General features: G+C 39.5%; 3 protein-coding genes and 1 long non-coding RNA gene across 6 annotated transcripts in view; 2 read left to right on the top strand and 2 right to left on the bottom strand.

The window, feature by feature from the left end:
* Positions 1-6267, bottom strand: part of myef2 (myelin expression factor 2) — a 19797-nt gene extending 13530 nt beyond the window's left edge. The window contains exon 1 of the mRNA XM_037246744.1: positions 6185-6267. The gene's annotated coding sequence lies outside the window, so the exon portion shown is untranslated. The remainder of the gene's footprint in view (positions 1-6184) is intronic.
* slc12a1 (solute carrier family 12 member 1) lies at positions 1412-15947 on the top strand. 2 transcript variants are annotated; one of them, XM_037246741.1, is made up of 26 exons: positions 1414-3126; positions 4751-4894; positions 5351-5426; positions 6000-6095; positions 6171-6310; positions 6763-6873; positions 6980-7091; positions 8006-8133; positions 8254-8338; positions 8486-8643; positions 8730-8837; positions 9365-9488; positions 9624-9725; positions 10158-10313; positions 10405-10504; positions 10946-11057; positions 11151-11291; positions 12837-12943; positions 13048-13130; positions 13384-13509; positions 14109-14237; positions 14424-14535; positions 14705-14791; positions 14864-14999; positions 15270-15337; positions 15420-15947. In XM_037246741.1, exons 1-26 carry the CDS (start codon positions 2881-2883, stop codon positions 15553-15555), a joined length of 3123 nt encoding a protein of 1040 aa, XP_037102636.1. In that variant the 5' UTR covers positions 1414-2880; the 3' UTR covers positions 15556-15947. The 2 variants fall into 2 exon arrangements, with proteins under 2 accessions (XP_037102635.1, XP_037102636.1); XM_037246740.1 differs by having other exon boundaries at positions 1412-3126; positions 14705-14999.
* On the bottom strand, positions 6738-16653 carry LOC119120141. Its single transcript, XR_005097469.1, has 5 exons — positions 16421-16653; positions 15543-15639; positions 11042-11184; positions 10386-10473; positions 6738-6850 (listed from the first exon to the last, which is right to left on the bottom strand). It is a non-coding gene; the product is annotated as an uncharacterized LOC119120141 (long non-coding RNA).
* dut (deoxyuridine triphosphatase) lies at positions 16281-18766 on the top strand. 2 transcript variants are annotated; one of them, XM_037246759.1, is made up of 7 exons: positions 16281-16396; positions 16890-17040; positions 17201-17292; positions 17403-17447; positions 17591-17665; positions 18134-18204; positions 18292-18766. In XM_037246759.1, the coding sequence occupies exons 1-7, from the start codon at positions 16306-16308 to the stop codon at positions 18355-18357; spliced, it is 591 nt and encodes a 196-aa protein (XP_037102654.1). In that variant the 5' UTR covers positions 16281-16305; the 3' UTR covers positions 18358-18766. The 2 variants fall into 2 exon arrangements, with proteins under 2 accessions (XP_037102654.1, XP_037102655.1); XM_037246760.1 differs by lacking the exon at positions 16281-16396 and having other exon boundaries at positions 16705-17040.

Here is an 18766-nt window from a genome sequence, read left to right as displayed (position 1 = left end):
AAAATGATGTGAAAACGAAGCTGAAAAATTCAAGCATTCAAGCTAAGCGTGCTTAGACTTTGGCAACGTAAGGTGGCCGCCAGTGGCTTCAGCGATTAACAGGCAGCATTAGAAGTCCTGGTTATTTTATGCCAGTGGGTTGAGCTCTAAAAAATGGGATGCCCATGAGAGGAGTTTTATTCTCTGCCTGTTGTACCATGTCCACAATTTTCAGTGTGGGAGTATATTTCTGCAATTGAAAAAAAAACTGTGTTCATTTTGAGGCTTTTAACTCATTTTAACCAGGAGTGCCAACAATTATGGAGGGCGCTATAAATTGCTAAAATGACAAAGAGCACAGCTGAACATTAATCAAAATGTCAAGCAACTGTGTTCCTGCATGATGATTGACATTTTACAGCATTTTGCTGTGGAAATCTGCACTTAGACTAAACTAATATAGTACTGGACAACAAAGACTGGCCCTTGGAGAAATCAGCATTTTAAGGTCAGAGAAGGTGATTACAACTCAACTGTAATCACAGTAGATCTTTGTGTTCATTGAACACTTGTTACAAAGTGTAAGCACAAGTAGACAAATCATGAACCTTAGCTTTTACTGATTATAAATCGTAAATTTTATCACTTGTGGTCTTCGGACTGCTCGAGCCTTTTGTGTCGTGATAAGATCACACGGTACAGTAGCCTTTATTTTTTTTTAAACAACAAAGCTGTTTAAAGAGTTCTCAGTTGCTATAAAATCTAAATTAATCAACTTCAAAAACAGCGATTCTAAAATCAGTGCCAAAGCTGGTCAAAAAAACACAGCTTTGATTCATGCTACATTCAGACAGGACGCGAGGTGAGCGTTTATAAAACCCATGTAGGAAAATATCTAATGTATGTTATGACCCTTGAAGCAACATATTTAAAGTATTTAAACACAAACAAAGGAGCAACATATGCTTCCTGAAAAGTAATGATTTTGGCGATACGAGCATTCTCTCTTTAAATCTGTATTTTACTGGCCCCAGAGTGATTAAGGGATGCACTTAAGAAAGAGCAGTACAATGTCCATTAAATAGAAGCAAGAATGAAGAAAAGTGATTAATTATTTACATTACATTTAATTACTGTATGTCAATAGTGCATGCTTTTATAAAACACAATACTACAGTGCTATATTTTCTTTAACAACTACATTGTTTTGTTTTGAAGGGAGGCATTTCCGTTTTTTTCAAAGAGTAAACATTATTTGATTCACAGAACTAATTCAACGAGTATTTCAAAGCTACCACTGTAGTACACAAAAACAGTCCACTTGCACTGAATCAGCAAATACATTAGATATATTTAAAAAGGCTTTGTGTGTCCCTGTTACTGCCATAGTTTTACAGTACAGAAGTAAAATAATTGGGAGACACAGACAGAGTCAAAGCAGTGGTAACTTTTACTGACGGATTTTTTTTTTCTCTGCACAGTGTACACTTTGCGTTTGTTCACATTGCAGTGAGGAAATGCTGCAGTGTACCATCTCCTGAGCCCTTTCAAGAACATAATGAAGATTTCCTGCCTGCGCTGTTACAGCCCGCACAGTTTCGAGTGCTCGGCCCACTGCTAAGTCCTAGATGGACTATACAGTTGTTTGAGGTGACCTGCAGCCTCTAAATTAAGTCAGCCGGAAAAAAAAAAGAGTCTGGTGGCGCTGCCAATTTGAAGGATGTTTATGTTCAGACGGAAGGCAGCAGCAAGGACCAGGTGTGTCCACCGTAGAAGACTGCAGTCTTTTTTTTTTTCTTCAATCTGTGTTAATGTCACCACTAGTCTTTTCTTTTCACTGAGCTTGAAACAAAGATAAGAATTGAAAGCCTGGATGCCACAGTGGAAAATTTCCTCTCTTCAGCATGACTCATTCAGTACTATTCCTGAAGAAAATAGCTAAAGTCACTGTGTTCCAATTCTGATAAGTTTTATTGCCACAGTTCCTTTCCATCAGTGCACAAAACATACGCTGGGCTACTACATTTCATTGCAAAGGAGCCTCAAGGTCAGATTTTGAGTCATTAGACTGCCTTTCACTGGTGCATAAATCATAGTGTGTGTCGGTAATAAGGAAGTTTACCTGTTAAAAAGTATTTTAAAGGCAGTTCAGGAGTCATGTGTTCCTACAGAAATGCCTCAGGCATGTTCCTGTAATTCATGGTATCACATTAACTCTCATTTTATGGCTTATTTGTCACTTCAAGTCAATCCACCAAATTCACTTCAAAGACTTCCCTGCGGCGTATGATGACAAATAACTTGAACAGACTCACGATTAAAGTGACTTTTCAACTTTTTTTTAACCTGTTATGCTGCTGATCTAGATTCATTAATGCAACGACCAATGACCAGTGTTATGCTGCTTAGCTTTGTGAGCTTCCTCGGTGGGATTTTCTTGTCGCGTGATTCATTTTCTGGTCAAAGGAAATACCCATAGTGCCATAAAGTGCCACCGTTGAACAACATGTGCTGTTACCTGCACTTCAGAATATTAGTAATCAATTCACTAGAGCTCAGGCAATGAGCTCCGTTATCTCTCATTTGGCATTTTATGACTTGGTTAATCGTTAAGCAATGTCTTTGTGATGGAGCAAGGACATATGTGACAGCCGTTTTCTGAGGGTTGATCCTGAGAGTTAGCCAATCGCTGAAATAGCTGGCATATGACCCTAGGGTATAAAGGTGAGATGAATCAAGTCGATAAAGAAGAAGGAGCTCTTCGGAGTTTGACTCAGGAGTATATATGTCCATAAAGCGGTTGAATCTTCAAAAAGATTCTTGGATGCCTGAAGATATCAAACCCACGCAAGTGTTTTCCCCTTGAATTTTCAAACCCGAGAAGATCCTTCATCGTTCCTGATGGAGAAGGTCAAGTCAAACAGCGGGGAGCATGTTAACCTCGCTTACGATTCCACTCTGGATGGACCGCCGGTCTATGACAAGGACGATGATTTCCGGGCGGTCCGGCCCTCGGTGGTCAGCGCCTTCGGTCACGACACTTTAGACCGGGTGCCCAATATTGACTTCTATCGTAATGCGGGCAGCGTGAGTGGTCACCGGGCCGTGCGGCCGTCGCTGCAGGAGCTGCATGATGTCTTTCAAAAGGTGAGTCATCGTTTTGTGTTTTTGTCCTCATTCATGATCTATCTGCAGTTCACGTTGTGAAGAGAACCCAGTTTCTGACCCTTATTTTAGAATTCATGACAAGCTCCTAACAGAGCACCAGAAGCTAAAAAAGTATTCATAGTAGCAATGAGACAAGATTGCCCCAAAGTCTGTAAGAATTTTGAAACGCTTGTCAAAACCCCATCTTCAATTTCAAAGTTTCTGTTAAAAATATCGACTAATAATCTCTCCAAGTAGATGAGCCAAAATAACTGTTGCCCTAAAATTCATGCAATTAGAAAAGCATGATGGACAGTAGAATAGAGGATGGACTTCAGGAATCAAAAATGTCATTTTCATCAAGGATTTTAGAGGTGTCAGCCATTAGTTTTGTTGTACGTACTCATGTAAAAAAAGGACCACTGATTCAAGTTCTTTAAGTGAGATTAAAAAAATGTAACAATATGATACGTAAAGTCGCTACACACAAAATAACTATATTAACTTGGTTAGCGCAAAATTAACAGACATGCTATGAAAACATATTCCAATAGATTTGCTAAAAAAAAAATCTAAATTAGTCATTGACAACAACTGAAAAAAATTCACTTTACCTGCATATCATTTTCCATAACAGATTGGGAATTTCTGAATCCTCTTAAATAAGACCGTGAATGGATCCTGCTTCTCTCGAACGTTTTGCCTGTCATGAATCCTCCCTGGTTCACGCCGCTCCTGTCCCAGTTTCATTTTCTGACTTATAAAAACTCCAAGATCAGAATCAATGACCTCTTGGTCTTTTTATCTATTCTATGTCTTATGTAGTCATCCGAAGAAATCAAAAAAGTAAGGAGCCAATAAAATACAAAGTACAATGTGTCGATATTTATCTTTAGTTGTGGGTAGTAAAAGCAAAGATCAGTCAAAAAACTAGATACTGTAAAGTTCAGACACCTAAAACAATCCACAAAGTTCACAGATTAACTTGAAAGACTTGTGAAAAAAAGGCACGAGAAGTTATTCCATCATTTGAGTACTTGACACGCTTAAGACTTTTACAGCTTTTTTATTTTTTTTTATTTGACCTTTTATGACGCTTCCTATTGCAAAAGAGATGGGCTAATAGGTCATTTGAGTTTTACAGGCTTGACTATAGTAGCCTTCTAGACTCGTTTTCAGTATTTCTCTTGGCTATCAAATTTAAAATAAATTGAAAAATGTGCAAGGTTATCCATCAACAAAAATGCCACAAACAGTTCGCTAAATGACGAATGGCCACGATACATAGTTTTGAACTATTTCAAATTAAAATTGCACACTAGGGCAATTTATCGCATTGAAGAAGACACCGGCAGTCTGAAAACAACGAAATTAAATGCATGAGTGAGCTCAGACTAAACGAGATGCTGGGGAGTCGTTTAATGCTCTATATTTATCTTCCTAGAACGCTAAAATTAGTTTTGTCTTTTTCTCTTTAGTTCTCAAGGGCAGACACACAGCAGCTTAATGGATTGACAAATGATATATCAATCTTCATCCTGATGAAAAAAAAATGCACATTCTACTTCTAAGTCAACCTCATTAAGGTAAAAGTGCATGTTACTCCTCTCTGATGCCTTTCCAGCAGAATGGAGCCATCTCTGTCCCAGACACCGTGGAGGATGATTATGAGGGGAGCAACGGCACCCCCTCGGACGACGTGGAGTCTGTTGTTCCCCTTGACAGTGGCAAAGGACCTGTAAAGTTCGGCTGGATAAGGGGGGTCCTGGTAAGTTTTGGTGGGCCGTGACAGGCTCCAAATGCTTTCTGAAAGCAGATTCTACAGAAAGGCCATTGGAATATTTATTCAATATCCTACGAGTGCGCTGAACTGCCCCATGCACTGGAACGCTCTTTATCCGCACTAATAAGACAATTCTGCACACTAATAGAGTGACTTGGGTGCACTAGTAGAATGAGGATTTCTTTGTAGAGATGGGTTTTTTTCCACTACAGTATGACATTTCTGTGCACTCGTAGAATGACTTAAGTATGTTAGCACTGAAGCCAAACTGTGCACTGGTTTTCAACTGCCTGTTATTAGTACAACTGGTGGTATTATAAAATTCCACTGGTTAAATTCTAATGCTAGTACTTAAAAGGGTTTATAAAAGACACACTGCGTAATTGTATTATCTTACAACAATAGATCAAGGCCTTCACCCATGCTATTTGTCATCCACAGGTGAGATGCATGCTGAACATTTGGGGCGTCATGTTGTTCATCCGCCTGTCCTGGGTGTTTGGCCAAGCTGGCTGGGGTGAGTCAGTGTTGTTGGACAAAATGAGTCCAGTTCAACATCTGATTGGGATTTTGTGCCACTGGTTTTGCTATTGGCCTGCAATTGAAGTATTCTATTGTAATAAAAGCAACGAAGGTCCTAATTTCTTTATCAGAAAGTGACAGGTCATGGGCAAGTTTTTCTGTTATGTCAAAACATTATCAGGAAATTAATCAAGAAAGTTAATTTTGCACTTGGACTGCATTTGAGAAAACTAGGTTTGATTTCACAGATCAGGTTTGTTCTGCTGATGTTTAAATGACCTATTAAAAAAAACAAAAACACCTTTTATGCTGTGTATACTGTATATAAAGTAGAGGAAGTGGAGACGGAGAATGTTTTCCTTGTGCAAGAACATATTGATCAGCACCAGCTTTTGTTCTAAACTATTTGGAATAGCTTGCAACGACGTGGCAATAATCGACAGTTTCAGTCTCCTTTGGGACTCTGTGCAAAGGTGACCGTGGGTTTGATTTTTACAGAGTGTTTAATAAGAATGCATGATTGCTGATTGTTTACGTTTGAAAAAGTAATGATTTTTGCACATTCCAGGTTTGGGAATAGTGGTTATTGCTCTCAGTTGTGTGGTGACAACAATCACTGGCCTTTCCATGTCAGCCATTTGCACTAATGGTGTGGTCAGGGGAGGTAAGTCATAACATCTCATAAGATACCAAATAATGAGCTGCGTGAAGATGAATTATCTGCTTTGTGTGTGTGTAGGCGGGGCCTACTACCTGATATCTCGCAGCTTGGGACCAGAGTTTGGTGGTTCCATCGGCCTGATATTTGCCTTTGCCAATGCAGTGGCTGTAGCCATGTATGTCGTCGGATTTGCAGAGACCGTCGTGGAATTACTCGTGGTGCGTAATGTTAAAATGCTGCTGGTCAACGCACAAATGTTTTATTCCATTAGTCCAGCACTCTCAGAAATTTAAACGAGCCATTTTTAAAAAAATAAGCACCTAGCCTACCAAAAGAAGGAGTAGATTCTCATCTTTCATCAGCGCATTCCGGTCTTGAGTAAATCAGCTGTAGGACATGGGTCAGTTTCACCAAAACCAAGGTGGAGCTTTTACTGAAAAAGAAAAAAAAAATCATCAATATTTTTTCCTTGTATCTTACCTCCAACTATAGAATAAGAACAAAAAGAAGAGTGCGTAAGGGCTTTTGATTGCATCATAATGATTTATTGGGCACGGTAACAGTGCCCGCAAATGTATTATTTTTTTAAGCGATTCAATGGTTAATACAGGGAAAGAAACAAACTGCTACTGTAACTCATATCTGACATAATTGTGTTCTCTCGCTTCAGGAGCATAATGTACTCATGGTGGATCCATTAAATGACATTAGAATTATTGGAGTCATCACAGTGGTGCTGCTGTTGGGCATATCTGTAGCTGGAATGGAATGGGAGGCCAAGGTTAGCGTCACATTGAGTGTTTAGTTTGGAAATCCTCAGGCATATTGTGGGAATGTTTATGCCTTGTATTGCACTAAATTAAACTAAAGCCTATTGACACACACAGGCCCAGATAGTTCTACTCTTCATCCTACTGGCGGCTATTGTGAATGTATTTGCCGGCACCTTCATTCCTCCCACTGCTGAGAAGAAATCCAAGGGGGTATTTAATTATGATGGTAAGAAAACAACTCGACAGACTTACAAAGGAAAATTTTAAGCAATTTCAGAAAAGCCGTGACTTGAGATAAAAATAATGTGCTTGTGTTTTCAATAATAAATAAATAATAATAATAAATTGCGCTTTCCTTGGACACCAGGGAGTCAGCAAAAAAAAAAAAAAAGCAATGCAGGCACAACAAAGACTAGCTTTGCGACTACTGTAAGTATAGATATGAACATTGGTAGATATGATATACGTACGCTCATTTCGAGCTGTGTGCCTCAAGTGACACTTATCTCGTGTCAGCACATTCCGTGTGTGTGGACGGCAATCAAACAAAAAAAAAAGAAAACGAGCCAGTTATGACTTAATTTCAATATCTGTATAATGCCTGCATCCCTGCCAACATGGCCGCCATGAAGGCACAATGTTTGCTGGGCTGCTACTGTATGCTGCCGTATCTAGTGACCTAGTGATTGTCAGTGACTCAGTAAGATGCAGTGGTATTGTAAATGTGTTGGAGTTATAACACCGCAATTATCGATGCTAATCGTTCGCATGTCAATGGTGTTTTCCATGGTGTGTCAACATTAAGCAAGCACTGCCTTTCTTTAGGGATTTGTTTGGCTGTTTTAAATACCAAAAGTTATTATTTATTTTTTTTTTTAATTTATGTTAAGTTTGACAGTATCAATTGGGCATGGCATTAAACAGCTTGAAGCCTTTTTGTTTTGACAATTTGGTCACTATTTTCCTAACTGCTGCTTATTGTGAAAAAAATGTTGAATTGAGTTCACCGTCCCAATACAGTATCTCACATTAGTGCTCGCAATTCAAAGCAAAAATACTGGATGGATTAATCATGACAACACTGTAGTATTTAGTCCAAGAGCATATCTGATGTAATTTTCCCTGCGTTTTCCTTTACAGTGAATATCTTCTTAGAAAACTTTCCACCGGCTTTCAGGAATCAAGAGTCGTTCTTTTCAGTGTTTTCCATATTTTTCCCTGCTGCGACCGGGATCTTGGCAGGAGCCAACATTTCCGGTGACTTACGGGTAACTTTTCCCTCACAAACAAATAGACTAACACTCTGTTTTCTTTACAGAAGAATATTATTGCCATTGTATTAACTACAAATGTAAAATTGGCTAACAAAGATTTGTGTTACTTTCCAGGATGCTCAGGCAGCCATTCCAAAAGGCACCTTATTGGCTATTCTGATCACGGGTATCACCTACTTGGGTGTGGGTCTTTGTGTCTGTAAGTACATTCCATTTAAAAAAATTAAAAAAAAGTTATTTGAACCTGTATAGTGAACCCTCACAATCCATTTCTGGATGCAGTTCAACCATTTGATTTAATTCCAATGCAAATGATTGCAACAATGTCATCTTTTTCTCTGATCAGCTGCCAGCGTTGTGCGTGATGCGACAGGAAACATAACTGATCTCATCACTCCTAACGTATCATGTGGAGATTCAGCCGTTGCTGCCTGTGAACTTGGCTACAATTTTTCTTCCTGCGCAGTTGAAAGCTGCAAGTTTGGCGCAATGAACAACTTCCAGGTAAACACCTCTTCCTGAGGGCTGACAGCCTCAAATACTGGATGAGGGCTCTAATGAAGCGCTCTTCTTACTGATGTGTCCATCAGGTGATGACTTTGGTGTCAGGCTTTGGTCCTCTCATCATAGCTGGAACTTTTTCAGCTACACTCTCATCCGCTCTGGCTTCGCTTGTTAGTGCTCCCAAAGTTTTCCAGGTCAGTCATTCCCAAATATTTCATAAATATGGAACTACAGTGGAGCTTTGAGAAACAAGTGACCCGGCTTAAGTCTTTCACTAAGTGCAGCACCTCTTGAAGGTGAAACATAATTTTTATTCCTTTAACGGCCCGGCGAAAAACAACTGTAATGCGTTTCAACCACATTGCACCGACAACTGACCGCTGACATATTATCAAGTCCCACCATGACGCACACATCTGATATGGAAGGTATTTTCACCTTTAAAGTTCACTACATTTTCAAGATATATTTACTAGTATATGACATTCAGAAGTCTCAGGAAAACTCCATGATCCTTGATGATTGGGTATTTGAATAAATTACTGGCATTTCCATTCATTACAATAGATAAAGATGATTTGGGACGTGGCAATTTTACGGTATAAGCGTGGTCCCGAAATGAATTAAACTCAAGGCACCACTGTATACAATTTCACAAAATAGTTCTTCTTTGGATACAATTCAAGTACTTCCTTGACTCATCATTTGTTCTGTGCCTCAGGCGCTGTGCAAAGACAACATCTATAAGGCTCTGCACTTCTTTGCCAAAGGGCATGGCAAGAACGACGAGCCCCTCCGTGGTTACGTCCTCACATTTTTCATTTCTGTGGCCTTCATTCTCATCGGTTTGTTCAACAGTTCTCATGCTTATCTTGCGATGCAGTATTTAAAACTAAAAATGAAGCTATTCTGCAGTTTTAAAATTGAAATGGTTATTTTGTGGATGTTTCGCCAATAAATAAATTTTCTCCTCTCCCCAGGGAATCTCAATACTATTGCGCCCATCATTTCAAACTTCTTCTTGGCATCTTACGCACTTATCAATTTCTCCTGCTTCCATGCTTCCTACGCAAAGTCTCCAGGTGGGTAGATGGTGAACTTCAAAACACTACAAGTGCATACTTAAAGTTGAGTCAGAATTCACACGTTCAAAAAGTTAGTGAGGGAAACTGTACATTTGCTGCACCTTGTTTTTTTTTTGGTCCCTTTTGAACCTTTTATTCACCTTTTACATACCAATGTATGTAACCATGACACACTGCAGTTTATTGTTTATCTATCTATAAAAATAGCTTTGTTTCACTCTGTTGTCTGCTGGTAGTTCAATATTGCAAATGAAAATTTGTTTGCAATCACCTTACGTTAAATTGGTTAAAAAAAATTGTTTGATGTGGCTTTCATTTGATGTCATGAGGATATGCAAGTTTCATTAATGTTGCTGAGGTGAAATGTTTATCTAATCACTTGAAATTACCATCACACCTAACATGCTAACCTGGCTCATGTTTCACCAGGTTGGCGACCGGCATACAAATTTTACAACATGTGGTTGTCCTTGCTGGGTGCTGCTCTGTGCTGTGGTGTCATGTTTGTCATTAACTGGTGGGCGGCGCTGCTCACTTACGCCATTGAGATCCTCCTCTACATATATGTCAAGGTCAAGAAGCCAGGTGAGCCATTTTGTTTGTGCGTAGATAGATAAGACTTGTTTAGCCCTTTACCTCCAGTCTGTTGGCACTCACCCATTATGGTCCTCTCCAGACGTGAACTGGGGCTCATCTACTCAAGCGGTGACGTTCGTCAGTGCGGTCAGCAATGCTCTGTCTCTAGCTGGAGTAGAAGATCACGTCAAGAACTTCAGGTAAAGATTTTGCAAGTAAAAAGAAACATTTACAGTTCTGTTTTTTTTTTTTTCTTGATCGAGGGCCAGCCATTCATTGGTTGTCTGGGCCTTCAATGGGGTCTTACTTGACCTGTCATCAAGGCCCAGCTCGATATTTTTGTGAGAACAAATTTGCAATACAGTTTAAATTGCATCATTAACAACTGGTAGAACAGGTACTACATTGTTGATTGGTGTATTTTATTGACATTTCATGATGACGAGGGTTTTCAGACTGTGTCGTTGCACTTCCGACACATTGCCCTAACACATGCCCTTGGAATGGGTGTAAACAAATCCAATTGGAAAAGGGTCACTTTAACCACTGGGTGTAATCAATCCAGCCCAAAATAGCGACATGTTGCCATTATTTGAAATAAAGTGTAGTTGCTTGCTGTGACACATACTCGTTTTCTTCAGACCTCAGATCTTGGCATTGACAGGGGCCACTCGGACCAGGCCAGCTCTGCTAGACCTGGCTCACTCTTTTTCCAAGAACTATGGACTCTGCTTCACCTGTGAAGTGTTTGTGGTAAAGTCCCGCTCTCAGATCTTATTGTTGTCCAGTGGTAAAAGATTTGTGTAGCGCAGCAAATGCAATTTATGTCCACATTAATCTCTCCAGGGTCCAAGAGTAGAGGCCTTGCCTGAAATGAACACTGGCATGGAGAAGAATCAGCAATGGCTGAAGAAGACCAAACGTAAAGCATTTTACGCCGCCGTAAATTGTGACAAATTCCGGGACGGAGTGGAGACCCTGCTGCAGGTCAGCCTAATAATGTGATGCAAAAAAACAAACCAACTGACCCAGAAAAATCAATTTTGTTAAAGTGTAACGGGAGAACGAAACGTACACATAGCAGAAGCTGTTTTTATTGACCGTTGTTGTCCCTCAGAGATACACCGGGTATCTATTGCTATGCTCAGAAGGATCTGCCAAGATGCGCAGCGAGTTAATGAGAAGCAGGGAAACAATCTTATGGCTTCCACTATCACACCTCACCTCAGATAAGGCCTTGTTTCATTGTCAGGATTTTTTACTTCAAACAGTACGTCAGTTTAAAGGCTATAATTGATTAACACTGTGCTGGATGTGGGCCCCAGCTAGACACAGGATGTGCAGATTGATCTTGTGGCAGTAAAACAGCCCAGCCACACAACTTGGTTTGGGAAACTGCATAACATTTTGGTCATTTTGTTTCCTCATGTAAAACACAGAAATATTGTGTTCTCCGAAATTAACAGTATAATCTGAGGCAAATTTGATAGGCTCCATAACAATTATATACCGTAATTTTCGGACTATAAGTCGCGGTTTTTTTTCATAGTTTGGGTGGGGGGGCGACTTATACTCAGGAGCGATTTATATACCGTAATTTTCGGACTATAAGTCGCGGGTTTTTTTTCATAGTTTGGGTGGGGGGGCGACTTATACTCAGGAGCGACTTATATACATATATATGGGTTTTTTTTCACTTTTTTGGGCATTTTATGGCTGGTGCGATTTATACTCCGGTGCGACTTATAGTCCGAAAATTACGGTACATATATATGGGGTTTTTTCACTTTTTTGGGCATTTTATGGCTGGTGCGACTTATACTCCGGTGCGACTTATAGTCCGAAAATTACGGTACACAGGTTGCAATTTGATTAAAAATAAATAAAAATAAAGATATCTTTAACATAATTTGGTTCGGTTTTAGAGTGATGCACATTGATAAGGTGTGGAAACAATGTGATAGCTAACATTTGTTGATGTAGATGAACCTAATCGTGAAGTCTGACAGTATTTTTAACCACACCAAAGACTATATATAGACTGTATCTACAGGTATTGTTGGTTTATGGCACTAAAAATAAACACCAACAGAATCCCATATCAGTTTACAGATTTTTAGACATGGCCATTTAATTCAAGATTCAAGATTCAAGAGTTTTTATTCGCCATGTTTGAGCGTGCCAAACAAGGAATTTGACTTCGGTAAAACACACCCTCTGTTCAACATATAGGTGACTAACAACACTCAGGACATGTGAATAATGGCAAAAACAGTGTAGACAAATTCAAAAAGGTGTGAAGCGCAGGATGTTATTGCACAGTAATGAGCTCTTGCATTGTTTTAGAAATGAAAATTGTAAAGCCTCATGCAAGCGACTTGTTGAGTCACGATAACTAATCCACAATGCTACAATCGATTAATGGAATAGAATAAATGAAAAGAAATTGCGTAAACATGTAGTGAAAGTACTGAGCTAATGTAGGTTATTTCTCCACTATGTAATCGTTGCGACGCTTGCCCATGTTTACAGGCCTCAGGTCTTGGCCGCATGAAGCCCAACACACTAATGATGGGCTTCAAAAGAAACTGGCAGACTTCAGGTTCAGAAGCAGTCCAGAGTTATGTGGGAGTGCTGCAGTAAGTTATTAGCATATATCCTCACACACCTCCCACACAGTTGTTATGAATAAATTAAGCAGAGCAATTACATGCACTTAACTGAAATCTGTTATTTCTGACAGTGATGCCTTTGACTTTGAATATGGAACAGCAATTTTAAGGATAAACCAGGGACTTGATGTTTCTCATATTATTGAGGCAGAAGGTCAGTATACAGTATTTTTATAGACACTATTTATTGAGTCTCAAGGAGCACTATCTGGGACAATCTATTTCTCATATGAAAGACTAACAAAGTTCACTGATAGCTAGCTTCAATACATGTAAGTGGGCTTTTGAGAGTGTTAAGCGTTATTGTGGATATAGTTTGCAGCAGTGTAGAATGACCCCTACCAAATATATGACAGCAACCTCAATAATAGCCAAATGTAATGACGTATCGTAAATGCTCTCTTCAGATGAAATGATAAAATCAGTGAAGGAACAACAGGAGCTGGACAGTGATTTCATGTCAAATGGAGGCAAAGGGAAAGGATTGTTCAGGAAGTCCAGACAATCCTCTCAGCAAGTGCTCACCACCCGAGGTAAGGTTAAATGCATTCTATTTGTAAAGGCGGCATTAAGAGATAAATCTTTGAAAAAAACACTACTTTAATTCTACTGTCTTGGATTTGAAGAGCATTTGCCAAATGGAAGCAATGTCTTTCTGTCCTGTTTTGGAAACCTCGCCAGAGTCCCATTAGGATATAAGAAATCTAAAAGATTTGTCTAGGGGGGTAATCCAATACTAAGGCTCTATTTGTTCCAGCATCTCTGTACACAGACAAACATTGGCACACACAGGAGCTGCATTTTGCCAAGATGACAAGCAATGGTGGAACATAACCCAAGTACAAATATTTTGCTTAAGCAGTTTTTTTTATTTTTTTTAATGTCGATTAATGCATCTGTACTTCAACTAAAATACAGTGTGAGTACATTTGCCAAATCTGATGACAAGTGTCTTGTTGTTTGTAACTTATCCGCATCAGGCCTCTGTGGAACTTTAGAGCTGAAGGATGTCTCTTCCTGCTGATGCACATTTCATTTCCTTCTCCATCTTCCCTCTCCGCATTCACTCAGCTATTCACAATGCCTCATCTCATCCAACTCTCATGCCTGCAATCTTTTGTCTCCCGCTCAGTGTCAGTGTGCGGCCCCCCACCACCACAGGTTGCCAAGATGAATGAGAAGCTAGTGCAGGCCAGTACTCAGTTTAAGACCAAACAGCCCAAAGGAACACTTGACGTGTGGTGGCTCTTTGACGATGGAGGTGGGTGACGCTTGAGATGTTTATGTCTACGTCTACGGAATATTTGTAGCAACATTGCAGGGGCATATTGCATCAGTGAGGGACAACAAATTGCTCACTCATTGGAGACTCCACATCATATCATATCATCTAAATCTTCTCCACAAAAAAGCAACTTGTCTCATGGTTCTGCCTGCTTTCTGACAGGTCTCACTCTGCTGCTGCCCTACATCCTCACCACCAGGAAGAAGTGGAACAACTGCAAAATGAGAATTTTCATTGCAGGGCAGCCCGGACGCAGCGAGATGGATAAACAGGAGTGAGTGGAATCAGCTAATTGTTTCACTATCAATTATAGCCTAACGAGCATGGGTCTGATTAACTGTCGATGTGGTGTGCCAAGGGCAAAGGCATGAAATTAGAGATGTTCCCTGGTGGTGAATAAACATACATTTAACAGTTTATGGTGTGCCTTTTCTGTCTTGTAGGATGAAGTTGCTGCTACATAAGTTCCGAATTCAATGCACTGACATCATAGTGATCGATGACATCCATATCAAGCCTCGTAACGAAAGGTACATGTTAGAAAATCATCTTGGTCCAACGTCTGCCCTTGGTGCCCCATGTCCTCATTTGTATGCTCTCAGCTTGAAGAAGTTGGAGGACATGATTGAACCTTTCCGTCTTCACGAGAGGACCAGAGACAGTACTCAGGTTGAGGCTATGCGGAAAAATCAGCCTTGGAAGATTACTGATGATGAGTTGGATGAATTTGAGGAGAAGGTATGTGAAGCGCGCCAAATCTTGAAAAACTGTTCAGAATGTCATTTAAGTGGTCTTCAAGGCAACCTTCGGTGGAGAAAATGAGCAAAAGCATTACGTGTTCTCTCTGATGACTGAATGTTTGACACCCCAATAGAAATAATTTCACAATTGAATCACTCGGAGCAGAAAGAACGCAAACTATGTGACCTGTGACATTACCACCTGCTCTTTCTGGAGATGATTATTGGTTGAAAGCCAAAAATGAGCAAAACCGCTTCTGCTTTACAGACCAACCTGCAGGTTCGACTGAATGAGTTGCTTCAGGAGAACTCCAAATCCGCTAACCTGATTGTGGTGTAAGTAGAACCGTTCGAGCACTATAACCACTTGAACTCATCCGTTGAAGAGTCTGACTCGGAGTGTCTGACCCCCCTGCAGAAGCATGCCTATCGCACGAAAGGAAACCATCTCTGACTTCCTCTACATGGCCTGGTTGGACATTCTGACCAAGGACCTCCCACCCACCATCCTCATAAGAGGCAACCACAAGAGTGTGCTCACCTTCTACTCATGAGAGTCTTGCACAGGAATGTGTTTGCTTGAAGTGAATGCTAGTGCTGTGGTGATGATAAGCCATGTTCAAGGACCGTTCCAGAACCTTTAGATGTGAAACAAAAGTGAGGTTACTAATCAGCAACACTTATCTTACTACAGGGTGCCATCACGATATCAATAACGGACACTTATGGATTGTTTTAAATGCATAAGATGCACACATCAAACATTCTGCATCCACAGTCTCAGATCCCTTTGAATAAACACCTGGGACCTGTTACTGCAAAATAAATGTAAATAGTAGGAGTCTCACCGTATTAATCTGTATTTTGGGGAATAAACCACTTTGTATCAATGATTTAAGACCATGGACTGCAATAACACATAACCTTGTTTTTTTTGTCTTAAGTTCAAAAAAATGTAAAATACTTTCTTAAGTTTACCCATGGCATATTGTTTTTCATTTTCGATATATTTAAGGTTTTGTTTAGATAACCATTGTTTCATAATCATTCTGACTTTATGCAATGTCTTTCTATTTAAGTGTACTTGTGTGTGTACTTGAAAAAAATCATTTATAAAATAAATTTGCAGTTGTTAATTTTGTCTGTATTGTTTGCTTATATACAAGCCGTCCATCTGCAAGTGGCAAACGAATGAGGTGTCTTCAACTACCACATTCAATATGGCGGGGAGGGAGACGTGTGCTTCAGCGATTAAAGGCTAAGATAGTTTACGTGTCTGTATTGTAGTACGTTTGTTGGCAGACATGACACTAATGTTTGTGTGTCCTCGCGCTGTCAGAAACCTGTTCTGTTTGAGGAGGCAATTTCACTCTCGAATGATCAGTCATAACAAAGGCAAGCACCGGAAAAATATATTACCTTACGCATTGCTACGTGACGTTAGCTTCATTAGCATTTCAGTGAGCGTTGTGTTTAGCATACTGGAAACCTGTATTGAAGACTGAACGTCGAGACGACAGCAACAATACACGTGGTTTATTCTGCTATTCTTCTATCTACGCGAACGTATAAGCAAGGTTGGACGCGGTTCTCATCTCTTTGCTGCTCTTATCGTATTTACAGGAGAACTCTCGCGACATACTGGAAGTGACGTATCGTTCAAATGAAAAGAGTGAAAAATTCGGAGGCGGGGCTAACTGCAAGCCCGGCCCGCGTATTTATTTTAAATGAACTGGCGGGACGACGTTCGTTGATCATTGCAGTCGTTTTACTCCAGAAGCGAGGGAAGACAGTTCACTTTTATTTTTGTTTTATTTTTGCTGTTTGGTTTTGCACTGTGCCGATACTAACATGCCTGCCTCCATGCCTGCCTACATGCCTGTCCCAGAGGTTGATGATGCCAGACGACTTTCTCCATCGAAAAGGTTCAAACGCAACCCTACCGAGGAAGGATCCGTTCTTCGCTTCGCCAAACTTTCGGAACATGCCACTTCACCCACCAGAGGCTCCTCAAAAGCTGCTGGATTCGACCTCTACAGGTTACTTTTCATTCATTTTTCTAAAATCATGCACAAATAACTCAACTTGCAGCCCTTGACATTAAACAATACCCATTGCTCACAAACAAGACGAAACGATAGTAAAATCAAACAAGATTAAGAAAACTAACTTCCTCTTTTTTTTTTTTTTTTAATTCAGTGCATATGATTATTCAATCGGCCCAATGGACAAGGTAATCGTGAAAACTGACATCCAGATAGCAGTGCCACATGGCTGTTATGGCAGAGTGGGTGAGTTGCTTTCACACACACATAAGAATAAAAAAAAAAAAAAAAAAAACGTTTGTACGCAAATACACAGTAACGTTTTAGGCAGTAATTTTACTGTACGTTCTTTTCAGCACCAAGATCTGGTCTCGCAGCAAAGCACTTTATTGACGTTGGAGGTGAGTGGATCGTCACATTGCTCACTCTTTCTACACCACGGACAGAAACACCAATCCTGCTTAATAGGATAAAATACATTAAATTGGGTCAAATATCTTTCATCAGGTTGATTTTAATTATTTCCCTCCCTGTGTATTCTTAGCTGGAGTCATTGATGAGGACTACAGAGGGAACGTGGGTGTTGTCCTATTTAATTTCAGCAAACAGACATTTGAAGGTGCGTTACTGACTTCTCAAAGGCCAACATTTGTGTCAACTATACTACAAAAAACAGGATCAAATAATTTTTTATTTATTAGGAACTATCAAATTGAAGAAAAATGGGACATCAGTTCTATTCAATTTCTAAAACGTTCGTAAAAGTTGAATGCAAACTTTTTCAAATGAAAGATGTTTAATTGGTCAGTTGGTTTATAATTTGGTAAATTTTACCTCATCCGTAAGACTCATCGATTTCCAATAAACCTTCACCTGTGGAATGTTCTGAACATTTAATTTTTTTAAATAATTTTTTTAATTTTAATTGTTCTGATCCATCTTTTTTGGGAAAATAATTTAAGGCATAAAAAAAGGTAGATAATTTTCACCATTTAAAATTGAATATGAAAATTGATTATAGGTTAAAAAAAAAAAAGTTTTTCTCAATTAACATCTAACACATTATTTTGTGTATCCAAACTTCCAGTTAAAAAAGGTGATCGGATTGCACAACTGGTGTGTGAGCGCATCGCCTACCCAGAATTAATTGAAGAGGAGGTAAGACGCCAACGCACACTTCTGAAAACATGGTTAAAAGGTTTTCATGTACAATAATTAATCATTACATGAAAATGTCTTTTTCAGAGACTAGATGACACTGAGCGTGGGACAGGAGGCTTTGGGTCAACCGGACTCAACCGGATCCATTAATGTTTTACATTTTGTTATTAAATTTTGTTTTTTTTACATGAATCTCTTTAAATCTGAGTATTGTTGAGTCTTAGCAATTTTGCATTTCTCCACATGAGGGCAGTGTATGACAAGTTTTATGCAAAGCTGCCTGAAAACTGTCCAAGCTTGGCTTGCACAGACAGATACCGATTGAAAAACTTGAGTTGGAGCTTTAGACTTTCTTTAAAATTATAGTGTCAGGCAGCCTGACGCAACAGCAAGTGTTTCTGGACAGAAATTAAGTACATATTTCAAAGATATTATTTATCTTTACATAGTAATGTGTTTTACCTACTTTGAATGATAGTATTCTGACTTTGACCTGACCAAATCAATAAAATCATTTGGTGTTAAGAATTTGTTGTTTCTAATTAAGACTCATTCCCGA

Source organism: Syngnathus acus, chromosome 3 (assembly GCF_901709675.1).
Source record: "Syngnathus acus chromosome 3, fSynAcu1.2, whole genome shotgun sequence".
NCBI lineage: Eukaryota > Metazoa > Chordata > Actinopteri > Syngnathiformes > Syngnathidae > Syngnathus > Syngnathus acus.
This window is presented reverse-complemented; position numbering and strand designations above follow the sequence as displayed.